The sequence below is a fragment of the Piliocolobus tephrosceles genome, chromosome 6 (genome assembly GCF_002776525.5).
Source record: "Piliocolobus tephrosceles isolate RC106 chromosome 6, ASM277652v3, whole genome shotgun sequence".
NCBI lineage: Eukaryota > Metazoa > Chordata > Mammalia > Primates > Cercopithecidae > Piliocolobus > Piliocolobus tephrosceles.
In genome coordinates, this window is record NC_045439.1 from 75,452,598 (window position 1) to 75,468,230 (window position 15,633).

The window sequence follows — 15,633 nt, forward strand, 5'->3', positions numbered from 1 at the left end:
GAAGGGTACTTAGAGGATTTCAGGGTCTAGGCGTGGTGATTTGAAGGTGGGTCTTGCAAAGCCGTTTTAGCTTTGGATTGGTGAGCCCAGCAAGGGAACAGTCTTGAAGTGAGTCTGGATGAGCAAGCTGTTAATCTTGTTAAGTTGTCTAATGGATTCACAGTCTTTTCTCCCAGGAGCAGGTATTTTCTGCAGCAAGCAGTGAAGTTATTTTTACTCGGTCTCAGTGTGGTTTAACATAGTAACGGGAAAGTTGGCCTGGTCCCAGAATTGTTTAACACAGGGATGGGGAATTATGTTGGTTTCATTCTTGCTGGCAATCCTATTAAACTGAATTCTGGGAGAACAGAAACTGAGACACAATCTTTCTGCAAACCCTCATGCATTAGCAGAGTGCCTGGCAGACACTGTCAGCACACAGCAAATGCTTCTTGAACCTATGTATGCATGAATATCCTCTCGCACCCGTCAGTGCTCCTGGGAAGCCTCTGGACAGCACTGTGCCTGGGAAAAGCAACAACAGAGAACGTGTCCAACAGGATGCTGCCGAGACCCCTGCTGCTCCCGGTGTGTCCTGTGAGCAGCCTCAGCATTCCCTGGTCGCCTGTGAGAAGTGTAGACTCTCAGGCCCCGCCCCAGACTCTGTATTAGCAAGCAGCCCAGTGATGTGTGTGCATCGGTGTCCAAGAAGCACTTTAAGTGTCTGGCCTGCACAGCAGTGGGAGGCATCAAAGGTTTCAAACATGCAGCAGAGACTAACAGAACTTCCTACGAGCCAGGCATGTGTAGAGCCCTGTAGGTACCACCATGAGGCCGCCAGGATTTCAGCTCTGCAGGGAGGCAGGCACGTAAACACACAACTCAAGGACTGTGAGAGTGTAGGAAATGTACTTTTTCCTTCTTTGTATAGGAGAGAGATTTCTGTGCATGAACCCAGATACAGCAGGTGTGTGTGCGTGTGTGTGTAGAGTCTGCTTTTTCCTGCGGAACGTTAAGCCTCTGATTGACTGCACCTGGCAGAAGCAATAACCACAGCCACCCACTTCCTGTCCTTTTCTGCGGGCAGATCCTGACAGCGAGCGGCGATGGCACGTGTGCCCTGTGGGACGTGGAGAGCGGGCAGCTACTGCAGAGCTTCCACGGACATGGGGCTGACGTCCTCTGCTTGGACCTGGCCCCCTCAGAAACTGGAAACACCTTCGTGTCTGGGGTAAAGACCCAACGGAAACTCCCTAGGGCTCCTGTGTCCACTAAGGAGGCTTATGGTGGCAGTTCTTGTCCATTCCTGGGATTAGCCTAGGCACTTCCCTAGAAGGGACTGCAGGAATTGTCCTCAACTCTCCACTAAACCCCCAGCTCCTGCAGTGACCGCACTGGCTCCAGGCCCCTCTTGGGGGCTTGGTGGGCAGCTACAGGGCTGAGCTGAGGGCCTCCTTCTGTTCTGCCACTGATGTTAGCAGTCTCCAGAGTAATCTGGAATGTTCTCCTGTATGAGTGCTGCAACTTAAGGTGTATATCTGCAACATTTTAAAATGTCATTCCTCAAATAAATAGCAGAGAGTTAGCATCTGAGAGCATCAGAGACACGCACAAGGGCATGGCAGGTCAGATGGCTACTGAGCTGAGGCAACGCTGTGATGCCACCAGGGCCTTGGGGCCTGTGGGGCACTCTCCCACCCCACCCCTGCCAGCCACCATCCTCTCTCCCATCACAGGGTGCAAGAAACAGAGGCTTTGAAAGCTCAGAGTTGGCAGACAGGGCCACAGAGACTCAGAGAAGCGCTAGACTAGGAGTCAGGGCGCCTGGGTCGAGGCTTTGCTGCCTGACTGTAAGTTGCATCCTCTCTCAGTTGGGCATCGTGCACAGTGGTGTTTGCACTTCCCCTCCCCAGGATGGGGCAAGCAGTAGATGAAAGAGTTTGCAGTGTGTATGCAAATAGGAGGGGCGAGTCTTTCTGTGGACAGCCTGAGAATAAGGACAGAGAGCTGGGCCAGCTGACCTTGCCACGGGTCCTGTCTCACCTCCGTCAGGAGGCAGTGGTGAGACAGGACAGTGACGCACACACTGTCTGGTGACTTCTGCAGCTGGGACACATAAGGGACCTTTGCTCCAGGCTGCCCACACGTCGATCCTGGGAGCCAGGCCAGGGCTGTATGAGCTGTAGTTAGCAGGGACCCTGATTTTCTTCCTGGGTATTTGGCCATGTGTAGATGTTTCACCCCTGTGCCTTGGTATCCCTGTGTTTATCTCTCCTCGACTCTACTGTGTTTTTTAAAAATTACTGCTATTACTGTAGATCATATTGCCTCTTTCAGAGCACTAAACTGCATCCAATTTCGTGTCCTCTAAAGACGTGAGGGCCTTTCTGGTTTCTTTGCCCACATTTGCAGTAAAGACACTCGGGCCACGGGCCTTCCTCAGATGTGTGATGGTGCTTCATTACACACCTCCCTCAGCTCCAAGTTGAAACCAATAACTTGGACGCCAATTTTAAGCTGTTACTTTTTGACTGTTACTTTTTGACTGTTTAAGCTGTTTGATCATTTAAGCTATTTGACTATTGAGAGTCCACATTCCGCTTCTTGAGCTTGATAACATGACCACCCTGCAGGAACTTATCAAACTGCTCCCAGAGCCTTGATAGGATAATGGGGAAACCCTCACGTCTGTGACACTCTGGGTCATGTTAGCAACCTGAAGAGAGCATTCAGGTGTGTTTTTTCACCTCACCTTTACAGGCGTTGAGGCAGACGTCCAGGGAGGTGACTCGCCTAAGCCACCCGGCGGGTCAGTGGCAGCACCCTGCTGGGCCTCTGGTTTGCGGATTCCCCGCCCGGCATGCTGCTGAGGGTGCATACGGCCCGGGGCGCCTGGCTCTCCAGCTTTGCTGAGGGCTGCTCCATACACCGAAGCAAAGCTGGGATTCTCAGCTGCTCCATTGGGGCACTGCCAACCCATTAATGTCACAGCTAGAGAGGGCCCACCACGCACCACTGCCTGCCTGCCTTGCCCTCTGGGCTTAGGGAGGCAAGTATAAAGAGAAGAGAGAAAAGAGGGGAAACAAAGGGAAGGGAGATGCCCGGGGGAGGGTAAGAAGGGTTTGCCTCCATTCAGAAATACTCAAAAGAAGAAAACAAGCTAAAAGAGGAAACTGAGTGCCTTCCCTCCTGCCTCCCATCCCAAGACCTAGTTCTAGGCTGCTAAGGGCTTTCTGACTGAGGAAACTGCCCTCAGATAAAGCTAGTCTCAGAAAAGTGTGTTGTCAACCATTTGCTCATGGGAAAGAAATGGTCTCTGTTATATAACTGGGACTCATGCCTCATCTATAGACATTCCTTGAAGTGGCCATAACTCTGGGTAATTTTGCATTTGTAGGGATGTGACAAGAAAGCCATGGTGTGGGACATGCGCTCCGGTCAGTGCGTGCAGGCCTTTGAAACACACGAATCTGACATCAACAGTGTCCGGTCAGTGAGTAGAATGTTCATGCCACCTCTCTGTTCTGCCGGCATTGCCTGGCTCGGGTAATCCTTGGCCAAGGAACCGCCTCCAGATCAGTTTACTTGGCTGAGAGAGGCCTCCCCAGGAAGAAAGGCTGATTGTGGTGGAACTGAACAGTGCTTCAGAACTCATGGAGAATTTTAATGTAATTGCATTAGGAGCAATTAATATCCTCCCTAGGTTGAATCAGCATTTTTCATCCATTCATTCAATAAATATTTACTGAGTATTTCTATGCTAGATATTATTCTAGGAACTGGGAATAGACTAGTGAACAAGATAGACAAGGTCTCTATTCTCTTACAGGAGACAAACTAGACCAAACAGAAATATACAATTTCAGATGCTGATAACTACTATGATAAAAGTAAAATAGGGAGATGGGATGGGTCATTTCTTAGAGGTCAAAGACAGCCTCACTGAGAAGGTGACATTTACATTGAGGCCAGGATGATGAAAGAGCCAGGCACGCAAAGAGCTGAGGGAAAAGCACAGAGATGAGAGGTTAAGGGACTTAAAAAAAGGCCAGGTGGTCACTGGAGAGTTTTGAGTTGGGAGGGGTAGGGATGGCTAACCTGATCATAAAAGATCGCTTTGTTGGGAAGCCGAGGCGGGCAGATTGCCTGAGCCCAGGAGTTTGAGACCAGCCTAGGCAACATGGTGCAACCCTGTCTCTACCAAAAAAAAAAAATACAAAAATTTAGCCAGGCATGGTGATGTGCGGAGGAGGCTGAGGTGGGAGGATCAATTGAACCCAGGAGATTGAGGCTACAGTGAGCCGAGATAGTGCCACTGCACTCCAGCCCAGGCAACAGAGTGAGACCATGTCTCAGGAAAAAAAAAAAAAAAACCCAAACAAACCAGACAGATCACTGGCTATATGGAGAAGACATTGTAGGGAACAAGAATGGAAATATGATGACCAATTAGACCAGTTAGGTTGTGTGAGTTCAAGAAAGAAACGATGGTGACTGGAACTAAGGAAGACATGGTGGAGACAGAGAAATGTCAAGAATTACGAAATGTCTGAGATTTTATCTACCTACAAGTTAACAAGTTGGGCTGCCATAGCTCATGGATGCTGGTAGAAGACACGAGACTCCTGGGTCGGAGATGAAGGACAGTTTATTACTCATAGTAATGGCAATAGCCAGGATATCAGCTTGTTTGTGCTGGTACTTGAGCCCCAGTTCCACAGAGAGACATGAAAAGGGCCAGATGACACTGGCAGATGCAAGGGATGCACTCTAGAAGAACCCTGAGCTTAGGGAACCCACGTCTTTTATCGAGGGCAGTAAGCAGCAGTCCGTGGGCTAAGACAGGGAAGACTGGAAGGATAGGGGGAGGAGGTGGGTTTTGCACATGGATTTGGGAGCTCTGTTTGGGGCTAGTTAGGTTTGAGATGCCTATTAAACATTCAAGATGTCAAGTCAGTAGCAGGTCCATGAATTAGATCCTAAGAGAGAGATCAGGATTTGCCATGTATGGAAGATGGTACTGTTGAGACAGTTTATAAAGTATTTTCATTATACTCAGAACTCCCAAGAATCTTCATTGTACTTAGTGGGAAAACACGAGAATTGTTTCTCTTAAAAACAAGAACAAAAAACAATACGTACTTACTTTAGTACTCCTTGCCCTCAAATGTGGGATAAGGAAAAAAGCAGAAAGACTCTCACTTGTTGTAAATATGCAGTAATTACCTAGAAAATCAAAAGAAATCAATCTGAAAATCACTACAGATAGTAAGTGAAGTTAGTAAAATGCAAGATAGAAGATAAAGCCACAAAAATAAGCCCCTATGTATTAATAAAGTACAGTCATTCCTTGGTATCTATGGGAGATTGGTTCCAGGACCTCCCTCAGATACCAGAATCCTACAGAAAACTATGTAGTATTTTCTCAGGGTATGCTGAAGTTATAAAAATAAATAAATAATAAAATTAAAGTGGTATAAGATTTGCATATAGCCTATGCACATCCTCCCATGTACTTTAAATCATCTCTCAATTACTTATAATATCGAATAAATGTAAATGCAATGTAAATAGTTGTTAGACTGTATTGTTTGGAGAATAACGACAAGAAAAAAGGTTCAGTACAGATGCGACAATCCTTTTCTTTTTTAGAATATTTTTAATCTGCAGTTGATTTTATCCATGAGTGTGGAACCTATGGCTATGGAGGGCCAATGTACAGCTTCAAAATGCACACACTCAGCTGGGCGCTCTGGCTCATGCCTGTAATCCCAGCATTTTGGGAGGCCAGGGTGGGTGGATCACTTGAGGTCAGGAGTTGGAGACTAGCCTGGCCAACATAGTGAAACCCCGTCTCTACTAAAAATACAAAAATTAGCCAAACATGGTGGCACATGGCTGTAATACCAGCTACTTGGGAGGCTAAGGCACGAGAATCGCTTGAACTCAGGAGGCAGAAGTTGTAGTGAGCCGAGATCACGCCACTGCACTCCAGCCTGGTCGATAGAGTGAGACTCTTTCTCCAAAATAATAATAATAAAAAAATAAAATGCACACTGTCTCACCTGAGCTGTTTCATCTCCCCTGAACCCTCTGCCTCTAACCTCCTTTGACCATCAGTTTTCAACTTAAGCTTCCCTCTGTCCAGGAAGCCCCCTGGTTTCCAGGGCTGACTTAGGTGCCCTCCTGTGTGAGGGGGACCACACTGCATGGCCAATTTACTCATCGATCTCCTGCACTGAGGAAGTCAGAGAGAGAGAGAGAGAGAAAATCTTACGGTGGTAACCAAACTTTTTAAACTATTTATGAATTCTTAATGGGAGAAATAAAAGAAGATGTTGATAAATGGAGACGTAAACCCAATTTTTGATAGGGAACACTGTAACTTAAAATTTTAAATGGCCATTTTTCTACATAGAGTGAATGCAGTTTCAATTAAGTTATTTTACGGAATGGTGTAAATTGGCGCTGAGACTCATCTGACGGATGCTACAGGGACTGATTCAGTGGACCATGTTCAGGGTACCTTTTGATTTTCTTCCAGGGCAAACATTGGCTACCATGTCTACCCAAGGCTGAGGTTATACTGAGCATTGTCATTGTTCTCTTAGCATGCCCTTCGTGGTACACTGGTTTAGTTAGGACATGGGCTTGTATGAGAGAAGCCCAAATAACAGTGACTTAAACCAGATGGAAGTTTGTTCTCACCTTAAAATCTGAGCTGCTATGACAGCTCATTCTGTCTTCGCAACCCACTCCCTAGGATGGTGCTCCCTCTCCTGCCCCCACTGGCCTACCACCATGCCTTCTTTCCAGCTGGCTGGTAGAGGAGAGTTGCGCTTATCGCTTCTGTCTGCATCCTATGAGCCAGAACATGATCATATGGCCACATCTGGCTACAGGAAGACTAGACACATAGTTTTCATTCTGCCATGTGCCCAGGAAAAACAAAACAAACCAGCGTTTCAGTGGGGCTCACTATTAGCATTTTGGGAAGGACATTTCATTGTAAGGGAATGTTCCATGTAAGACATTTGCCATCCCTGTGGCCCAGCCACTGAATTCCAGTAGCACCCCCTGGGTTTGGTGCCATTCAAAAAAATCCTGCTTTTATTTAACCATAGTTATAGGAGAGAGAGAGGGGACACTGGGGGCACAAAAAGTCTCTTCCAGATAATCTACGTATCACCTGGAAGATAATACACTTGGTCCCTGAACTTCCCACCAGCAGAAGGAAATCATAGCCCACGTGGCCCCAAATGGTATTTAATCTAGAAATCATTTTGACATTGGAATATGGATGCGTCAGATACTCCATGAATTCGTAATGCTTTCAAAAACATAATGTGCCCACACCGTGATAGACTGACTGGGGCAGAGCTGAAAATGGCTAACATTTCCCATCCAGCTTTTCTGTTCTCCATCCCCATCTTTCAGGCCAGTGTAAGTTAGTCACAAAAAGTCAAGCTTCCCTCTCTTTGCCAAATGTTTTGACTCTCCCCTCCCGCGGGTAGGAGGAATAACTTTAGCTGTTTTAAAGGGCTGCTCCTCCTCTGGCTTTTATGGAGCTATAGGGTAGGTCACTGGTACAAGAAAGGAGAAACAGGCCAGGTGTGGTGGTTCACGCCTGTAATCCCAGCACTTTTGGGAGGCCTAGGGCTATGATTTCCTTCTGCTGGTGGGAAGTTCAGGGACCAAGTGTATTATCTTCCAGGTAATACGTAGATTATCTGGAAGAGACTTTTTGTGCCCCCACTTGAGGTCAGGAGTTCAACACCAGCCTGACCAACATGGTGAAACCCCGTCTCTACTAAAAATACAAAAATTAGCCAGGCATAGAGGCATGTGCCTGTAATCCCAGCTACTTGGGAGGCTGCGACATGAGAATCGCTTGAACCTGGGAGGTGGAGGTTTGTAGTGAGCCGAGTTCACGCCATTGCATTCCAGCCTGGGTGACAGAGTGAGACTCAGTCTCAAAAAAACAAACAGAAAAAGAAACAGTGGAAGGTGTGGGGAACACAGCTGGGTGAGGCAGAGCGGAGGGGTTTAAAGACATTTGCTCTCATTCTGCCTCTGGATTATAATTTAGGACCCATATTTCTCACTAATCATTGAGAAGAGAATGACTATAGCAGTAATAATCATCATTTATTGAATGTGTTTTAATTGGCACCATACCAGATTCTTTGCGTGGACTGTCTTATGTAAACTTCACAGCAAAAAATATGCATTATTACTCTCACTTTTCAGATGAGGAAACTGAGGCTAGGCAAGAGGAAGTCATTTGCCAAAAGTATCGCAGGTAGTAAATGGTCAGTGCAGACATCCAATGTGGCTTGGTGCATCTGATTCCGTGTCTGTGCTCACACCCCCTTTCTTATCCCTCAGCTCTGGGCCAAGTCTTAGGAATTAGATATGTGATTGAGGGAAACTATATTTACAGGGGGTCTGCTCTGTGTTCTGTGCCTGATATCAACACACATTATCTCACTCTACGAGGCCAGCGTCATTGTCCCCCACTAACAGGGAAGAAAACTAGAAGTCAGTGGGCCTGACATATGAGCTTCCTCTTCCGTCTTCTGCTGCAAATATTCCTTATGTCCCTAGAAGTAGAGATTCTGATTCCAAGGGCCTAGCATGGTTCTGATGGGCATCCAGGGTCGGGAATCACCACCCTAGATAAAGTACTTTCTCTCTGCAGGTACTACCCCAGTGGAGATGCCTTTGCTTCAGGGTCAGATGATGCTACGGTATGTTTCTAAGTTATTGAGAGCTTTTCCTATTCAATAGAGGGATCTGCTAACTTATTTTTAGAAAATAACTATTTTTCTGGTTACAGAAGTAGTGAGTATTCAATGAAGAAAATTTGGGGGAATATTAAATTACCTTGACCTCCTTACCCAAGAAAAATCATAGCTGGATGAATTCCTTTCTGACTTTTTTTCTTTTTGACACACAAAATGCTTTATAATTTGGCATTTTCACTTAACAGAATGTGAACATTTTCCCAGGCCGATAAATATTTCTCTCCATTATATTTTCTTAATGATTGAGTAGTAGTCCATGTTATGAACGTGATATTCGTCTTCAATTTTTGGACATTTGGTCTTATCAAGGTTTTTTTTTTTTTCATGTTAAAAACACTGCTATTAGTGTTTTTGTACCTTGCTTATCATTTCCTTAGCATTCTCAGACATAACTTGCTGAGCCATAAATAGACCCAGTTTTAAGGCTTTTGATACTGATTGCCAAATTATTTTCAAGAGAAAAAATATTTTCTTGTTGCCCTCAAAATATCAAATACCTTATGAAATAATGGTTTTCATTCTAATTTTCTGCTAAAGAAATTACAAAAGAATCGATTGAGAGTTTTGAAATAATGAAAATTTAAACTTCTGTATGTCAAAGATATATAACAATATGAGGGAATACATCATGGAAAAATTCTTGCCACGTACAGTACAGGCCAAGTTGAAATCCTGTAGATATGAATAGGGTTACATAAGCAATAAAGCAAACACTCCAATTAAAGAAGAGGGTAAAATGCAGGTCATTTACAAAGCAGTAAATCCAAAATGGCAAGTAAACACCTGAAAATGTTTTCAAAGTCACCCATAATCAAAGAAATGTATGTTTTAAATTTTCAGTGATCAGATGCCCATTTTGCCACTTGGATTAGCAAAGAAATGCTCAGAGGTTGGGTTGGTGGGGAGCCTGGAGCAAGCCTGGGGTCAGGATAGTTGGCACCACCCTGCTAGAGGGCAGATATGAATCAAGAGCTTGAAAACATCTCTACTTGGCCAGGCATGGTGGCTCATGCCTGTAATCCCAGCACTGTGGGAGGCCAAGGTGGGTGGATCACCTGAGGTCAGGAGATCAAGACCAGTCTGGCCAATGTGGTGAAGCCCCGTCTCTAGTAAATGAGACTAAAAATACAAAAATTAGCCAGGCGATGTGGCGGGTGCCTGTAATCCCCACTACTCTGGAGGCTGAGGCAGGAGAATCATTTGAACCCGGGGAGGCAGAGGTTGTAGTCAGCCAAGATTGCACCACTGCACTCCAGCCTGGGTGACAAGCAAAATTCCATTTCAAAATAAAATAAAATATAAAATAAAACATCTCTACTTCTGATCTGGTCATGCTATTTCCTGATAACTCTTCTAAGGATTCTATTTCTTACCTCATCTAAGGAAAATACCAGAAACACATGTAAAGATTTTTATATAAGAATAGTCATCATAATATTATTTATAAAAGAGAAAAATTAAACACAACCAAAACAACAGGATTTGGCTAGATTCTGGTATATTCAGTAACCATGTTCATAACGTTTTTTCAAGTTTTCTTTTAATGATATGAGAAAGTACATATAACCTAATGTTAATAGACGCAATAATGAAACATCCAGCCCATTCGGATACACACATAAAATAGAAATAAGACTGAAGAAAACAGCTCAAAATTAGTAAATACCTCTAGGATTTAGGGTGACCCTCATTTCCTTCTGTATACATTTCTGAATATTTCAAAATTTTCTACGATGAACATGTGTCCTTTATCAGAAAAAAAAGTGGGGCCTCATTTTGTTTTTATACCTGAAGAAATTGCTATATTTGTCATTTCTTTACTGACTCAGAGAGATTAATAGGAATCTCTTTACTGACTAATAGAATTAATAGGAGTCAGGACTAAAGGATGAAATAACAGTAGGGAAAACTAAGAAGTTTTTCCTTCATCCTTTAAACTACACAAGTCACTAGCACCTACCTGTAGCTCTGTGGTCATCACATCACCAAACTGAAGCCAGAAGTAAGTGCTGCTTTATTTATTTGCTCCCCAGTGTCGCCTCTATGACCTGCGGGCAGACAGGGAAGTCGCCATCTATTCCAAAGAGAGTATCATATTTGGAGCATCCAGCGTGGACTTCTCCCTCAGTGGTAAGATTTTATTTCAGAAACTTTTCCCGGGACTGTAAGACGGGACTGGAATGAAACTAGCGCTCCGCCATCACTCAGTTCCTTTTCATTAACCGAGCTTCCTGTGGACCAGTATGAGAAATCATCCACATTTGCACCAGTTTTCCTCCTCTGAGCTTCTGACCTCCCACTTTGCCCTGCTCCAGGCAACTTCCTCTAGCCCCATTCACTCCAGGGGGAAATGAAGGCTGTGTACTCACCTAATGCTGTCCTTCAAGGCAATGAAGTGTCAGAAATTCACTTCTGCAATGCTCTCAGGCATTTTCTCCCCAGTCTTTGCTTCTCTTCATGCCCCAAAGGGAACTTTTCTCTAAGGTGGAGGTTAAGCAAGAGTCCCTTCTTGACCAGGTACCGTGACTCACGTCTGTAATCCCAGCACGTTGGGAGGCCAAGGCAGGCAATCACTCGAGGTCCGGAGTTCGAAACCAGCCTGGCCAACACGGTGCAACCTTTTCTCTACTAAAAATACAAAAATTGGTTGGGCATGGCAGTACATGCCTGTAATCCCAGCTACTCGGGAGGCTGAGGCAGGAGAATCGCTTGAACCTGGGAAATGGCGCTTGCAGTAAGCTGAGATCGTGCTACTGCACTCCACCCTGGGCAACAGAGCGAGACTCCGACTCAAAGGGAAAAAATAAAATGAGTCCCTTCTCAGTGCCCTGAAGCTCATGGCTCCTTTGTGGGAAGTTACTAGTGAAAAACCATAGCTCCAGAAAGATCATGTCAAAAAAAGAAAGCAAAATAGAAAGTTAAAGCAGAGCTAACAGGCTGGCTACCTGGACCACTCGATTTCCCCAGACACACTCCTAGACTAACTGCACATGAAGTTCCTGCTACTGCCTGGAACATCTTTTCCCTGCCTTCTCTGCATCACAGACTCCTATTCAACCCTCAAGAGCCAACTCAAATGTCACTTTAACTTTCTCTCTTTAAACAAGTTTTACAAGTTGTTAACTAGCAAATGACTAGAAATAATTTATTTGTGTCTGCAGTGTCCTCCTTGATCCCCCTTCCTCTCTGGTCCCGTAGCACTTTACGTGTGTAAAGCACTTGCATTATGGCTGTTACCATGGGGTGCTACAGTGATCTGTTCCTCTCGGCCCCACATCCTCCACCAGGGGCCGTGACTGTGCTTTCTCCCCTTTAAATCCTCAAGGTAAAGCACAGTGCCTAGAACTCAGTGGGCCTGAATCACTGCTTACTGAATGAGTGAGTGAGTGACAGCCATGTAATGAGAAACAGGAAGCAAGGAACTGACTTAACAGCTATCATCTCACCCTGCTTCAAGGTCGCCTGCTGTTTGCTGGATACAATGATTACACTATCAACGTCTGGGATGTTCTCAAAGGGTCCCGGGTCTCCATCCTGTTTGGACATGAAAACCGCGTTAGCACTCTACGAGTTTCCCCCGATGGAACTGCTTTCTGCTCAGGATCATGGGATCATACCCTCAGAGTAAGAGAGATGGTCTTCTCTTTTCGTGTGTGTGAGAGGAGAAAGGAGGGGTGACGGGCCTTCTGAAGCAGAGGGAAGGCTTTCAGAGTAAGCTCACGTGGGCCTGGTCAGCCTCGCCGAGCTCTCGTTTCCGCTCTGCCCACAGCCACAGAAGGAACTAGTTGCCTGGAGGGGTAGCGAGTGCCCCATCAATGCAGGTATTCTCCCACAGATTCGACAACTGCGTATCAGCCTGTAGGTGAGGGAATAGTTAGGCTTCATCATCCAGAAAGTTCCTTTTGACCCTAAAAGTCTGATTCTTGTGATTCTAGCCTTTGGCAAACCACAGATAACCAATCTCTTCTCCTATAGTATAGGGTTCTTATTACAATTATCGACCGTGTGATGACGAGGGTCACAGATCCAGGAGGCTGTGAAGCCCCTGAAATTATTACTTTTATCTTTCTTTCTTTTTTTTTTTTTCTTTTTAGTTTTCCTATAGCTTAATTTTGGACGTGAAGCCCCTGAAATTATATATGCCAAATTTGGGGTGTAAGCATTTTGTCCTCATGGCTTTCATTAAATTCTCAAAGACAGCTCCATAATCTTGTTGAGTGTTGGCTCCCCCAAAATACTACCAAAATAGCCTGTTTAAGCTGAGCATGGTGGCTCACACCTATAATTGTAGCACTTTAGGAGGCCAAGTTGGGCAGATCACTTGAGGTCAGGAGTTCCAGACCAGCCTGGGCAACATGGTGAAACCCCGTCTCTACTAAAAATACAAAAATCAGCCAGGCATGGTGGCGTGGACCTGTAGTCCCAGCTACTCGGGAGGCTGAGGCAGGAGAATCGCTTGAACCCAGGAGGCAGAGGTTGCAGTGAGCCGAGATTATCCCACTGCACTCCAGCCTTGGCAACAGAACAAGACTCTGTCTCAAAAAAAAGATGCGCATTCATAGAGCAAAGCTAAATTTATTGCTTACCTCAGTGTGGAACATCAAGAATTGGTAGAGGTGTAGTGGCATCTCAGAAGAGGAGGACAAAGGCATGCATGAGGTTTTTTGGTCTGGTTTAAGGCAGGTCTTTGTTTTGGGGGCCACTTAATTAGGATTGGACAACTTTGTGGCATAATAGTTTTAGGATTGCTGGACACGGGTGGGGGAGGGTTTTGAACAAACCTTTTAAAACTAAGTAGTCATTTGATGGTCTATATTGTCCTGAGACATGGGTGTATTTTCTAAAGAGGGTAAGTTGAGTAGTCTAGTGTTAGGATAGAGAAAAGATTTTTGCAAAATTCCTGAAGTGAATAAAAAGGTTATCTGTGAGTTCATCTTCGTGGGTAAGAGTGTCCTAAATGAGTAAAGTCCTGTTAATGTATACGGTGAGCTGTATGGGTTCAAATGGTTTTGGTTGTCAATCTGTAAGAGTAACCAGACCCTAGTAAGGAGGCTGCAAATGCCCCACAAACAATTAACTAAGGGAGGAGGGGATGGGTCCAAAGAAGCACCTTTGCGTTGCTAGGAGTACAGTGTTATCCTTCTAAGGCACAGGAGCACCCTGTTTTGGATGGTGTGTGTGTGCGTACACACGCACATGTATGCCCATGCATGTGTGTGAATAGACTAATTTTATCTCTTTAAGCTCAAATTTTATAAGTTGTTAACTACAAAGGTCTAAAATCTATCTGTTTGTGTCTTCACAGGTCTGGGCCTAATCATCTCACAGTGCACTCATGTATACCTGAGAATTTGAAATCTTCACATGTAAATAGATATTACTTCTAGAGGAGCTTAGAGTTTACTGCGGTTTAGCTTAGGGGAGCAACTCATGGCTCACAGGTCACTAAGCGTCTCCAATATGACTATTAAAACTGTCACCTCTGGAAATACACTAGTGTGAGCCTTCAGCACTGCGAGAATACCTTCAAGTACAGTATTTTTCTTTTGGAACACTTTAAAATGTATCTGTTTTTAAGGTTATTCTAAATTATAGTAGCCTCAACTCATTCTGTCACCAGTAGAATTCAGCAGTTAATATAGTCCGTATTATTTCTTTGAGTCAATTCATTTTCAGAGCACTTTAAAGTCTGATATTTCTTGTGCACTGTGATGCCTGGAACCTTCCTCTGGAAGTGCTGGTTTTATGGACTGAGGACTGGTAACTGGTCTGGATAGAAGCAAATTCCAATTCCAAATGTAATCAGACAAAAATCACTTTTTTTAGAATGTTTTTATTGTAAAAGTGTCTTTTTCAGCTTCCTGTTCTATTGTCTTTTCTCGGATAAAACATTTTTGTCTATGGTGAACTGCTGTAAATGATGCAGAGAAATGCCTCAAAAGGACAGGTGGTTTGACTGCTGAATGATGATGATGTCACTGTGTCACTTGGACAGGGCGTTTTCTCTGAATTGAAAGGAATGCCAGTGCTGTTTGTAAACAAATGCTTCTGAGAGCAAGCAAAACTCTGTGTGGGAACACAGGATAGTAAACTTATTTAAAAACCTATTAGTAAAATTAGTGGAAACACTTAGGTTAAAGTGGATCTTGTCCATATAAATTATATTCATATGTATTGCATTGCAATTATAATTACATATGCAGATTGATTGATAGTCATGAATAATAATGTCTGCTTCTCTTACATAGAAAGAAAAACAATATTAAAAGAAGATCTTCTCCTTATTTGAGACTCAGAATTCCTTCTGGAAGAAGGAAGTACTTTTTGGTATAGGATCCCTTTTCCTTTTTTGGTTTTTTTGTAAGATGTAGATGCTTATTCTTTGCTTTGGAAAACTTCTCATTTAAAAAGATGGCACGCATTATTATCTAGGGGAATAAAAGGTCACCTCAGACACCAGAGGTCATTCCTGGTGAGGCCTGCCCTGTGTCCTCGTGGGCGGCCTGGGGTCTGCTGGCAGGTTCTGGCTGCGCCTGAAAGCTGCGTGCACCCTGCCCCTTGGACCGTCGGGTCTCCTCTCCTGGTCCTGCTCCAGCCCAGCCCTTCTTCTAGTGGTAGCTCTGGCTTTGCAAGCCCAGCTCCAGGCCCTGCTCCTCAGAGAGACTCTTCCAGAGCTTGAGCTGGGCACACCCATAGGACAGGCCTGGACCAGATGCTCCAGGGGTGTGCCAGGCCCACCCTCACAGCTGCTTGTTCAGGTATTGTGATGGGCCACTCGGTCCAAAATCAGCCAGGCCAGCTTTTCCATCATCCCACTTCAAATAAACATTAATAATTTGAACATTTG

General features: G+C 44.7%; 1 protein-coding gene across 3 annotated transcripts in view; it reads left to right on the top strand.

Annotated features, from left to right (window-relative positions):
- The window catches only part of GNB5 (G protein subunit beta 5), a 55,744-nt gene extending 40,111 nt beyond the window's left edge, over nt 1-15,633 (top strand). Inside the window, exons 6-11 of one of the 3 annotated variants that reach the window (XM_023227183.1) lie at nt 1,067-1,210; nt 3,377-3,468; nt 8,681-8,729; nt 10,820-10,916; nt 12,244-12,410; nt 14,092-14,644. In XM_023227183.1, coding sequence (XP_023082951.1) covers nt 1,067-1,210; nt 3,377-3,468; nt 8,681-8,729; nt 10,820-10,916; nt 12,244-12,410; nt 14,092-14,103 — 561 coding nt within the window. In that variant the 3' untranslated portion in view covers nt 14,104-14,644. Of the gene's footprint in view, nt 1-1,066; nt 1,211-3,376; nt 3,469-8,680; nt 8,730-10,819; nt 10,917-12,243; nt 12,411-14,091 lie in introns of all 3 variants that reach the window. The other 2 variants (XM_023227185.1, XM_023227184.2) reach the window with 2 other exon arrangements.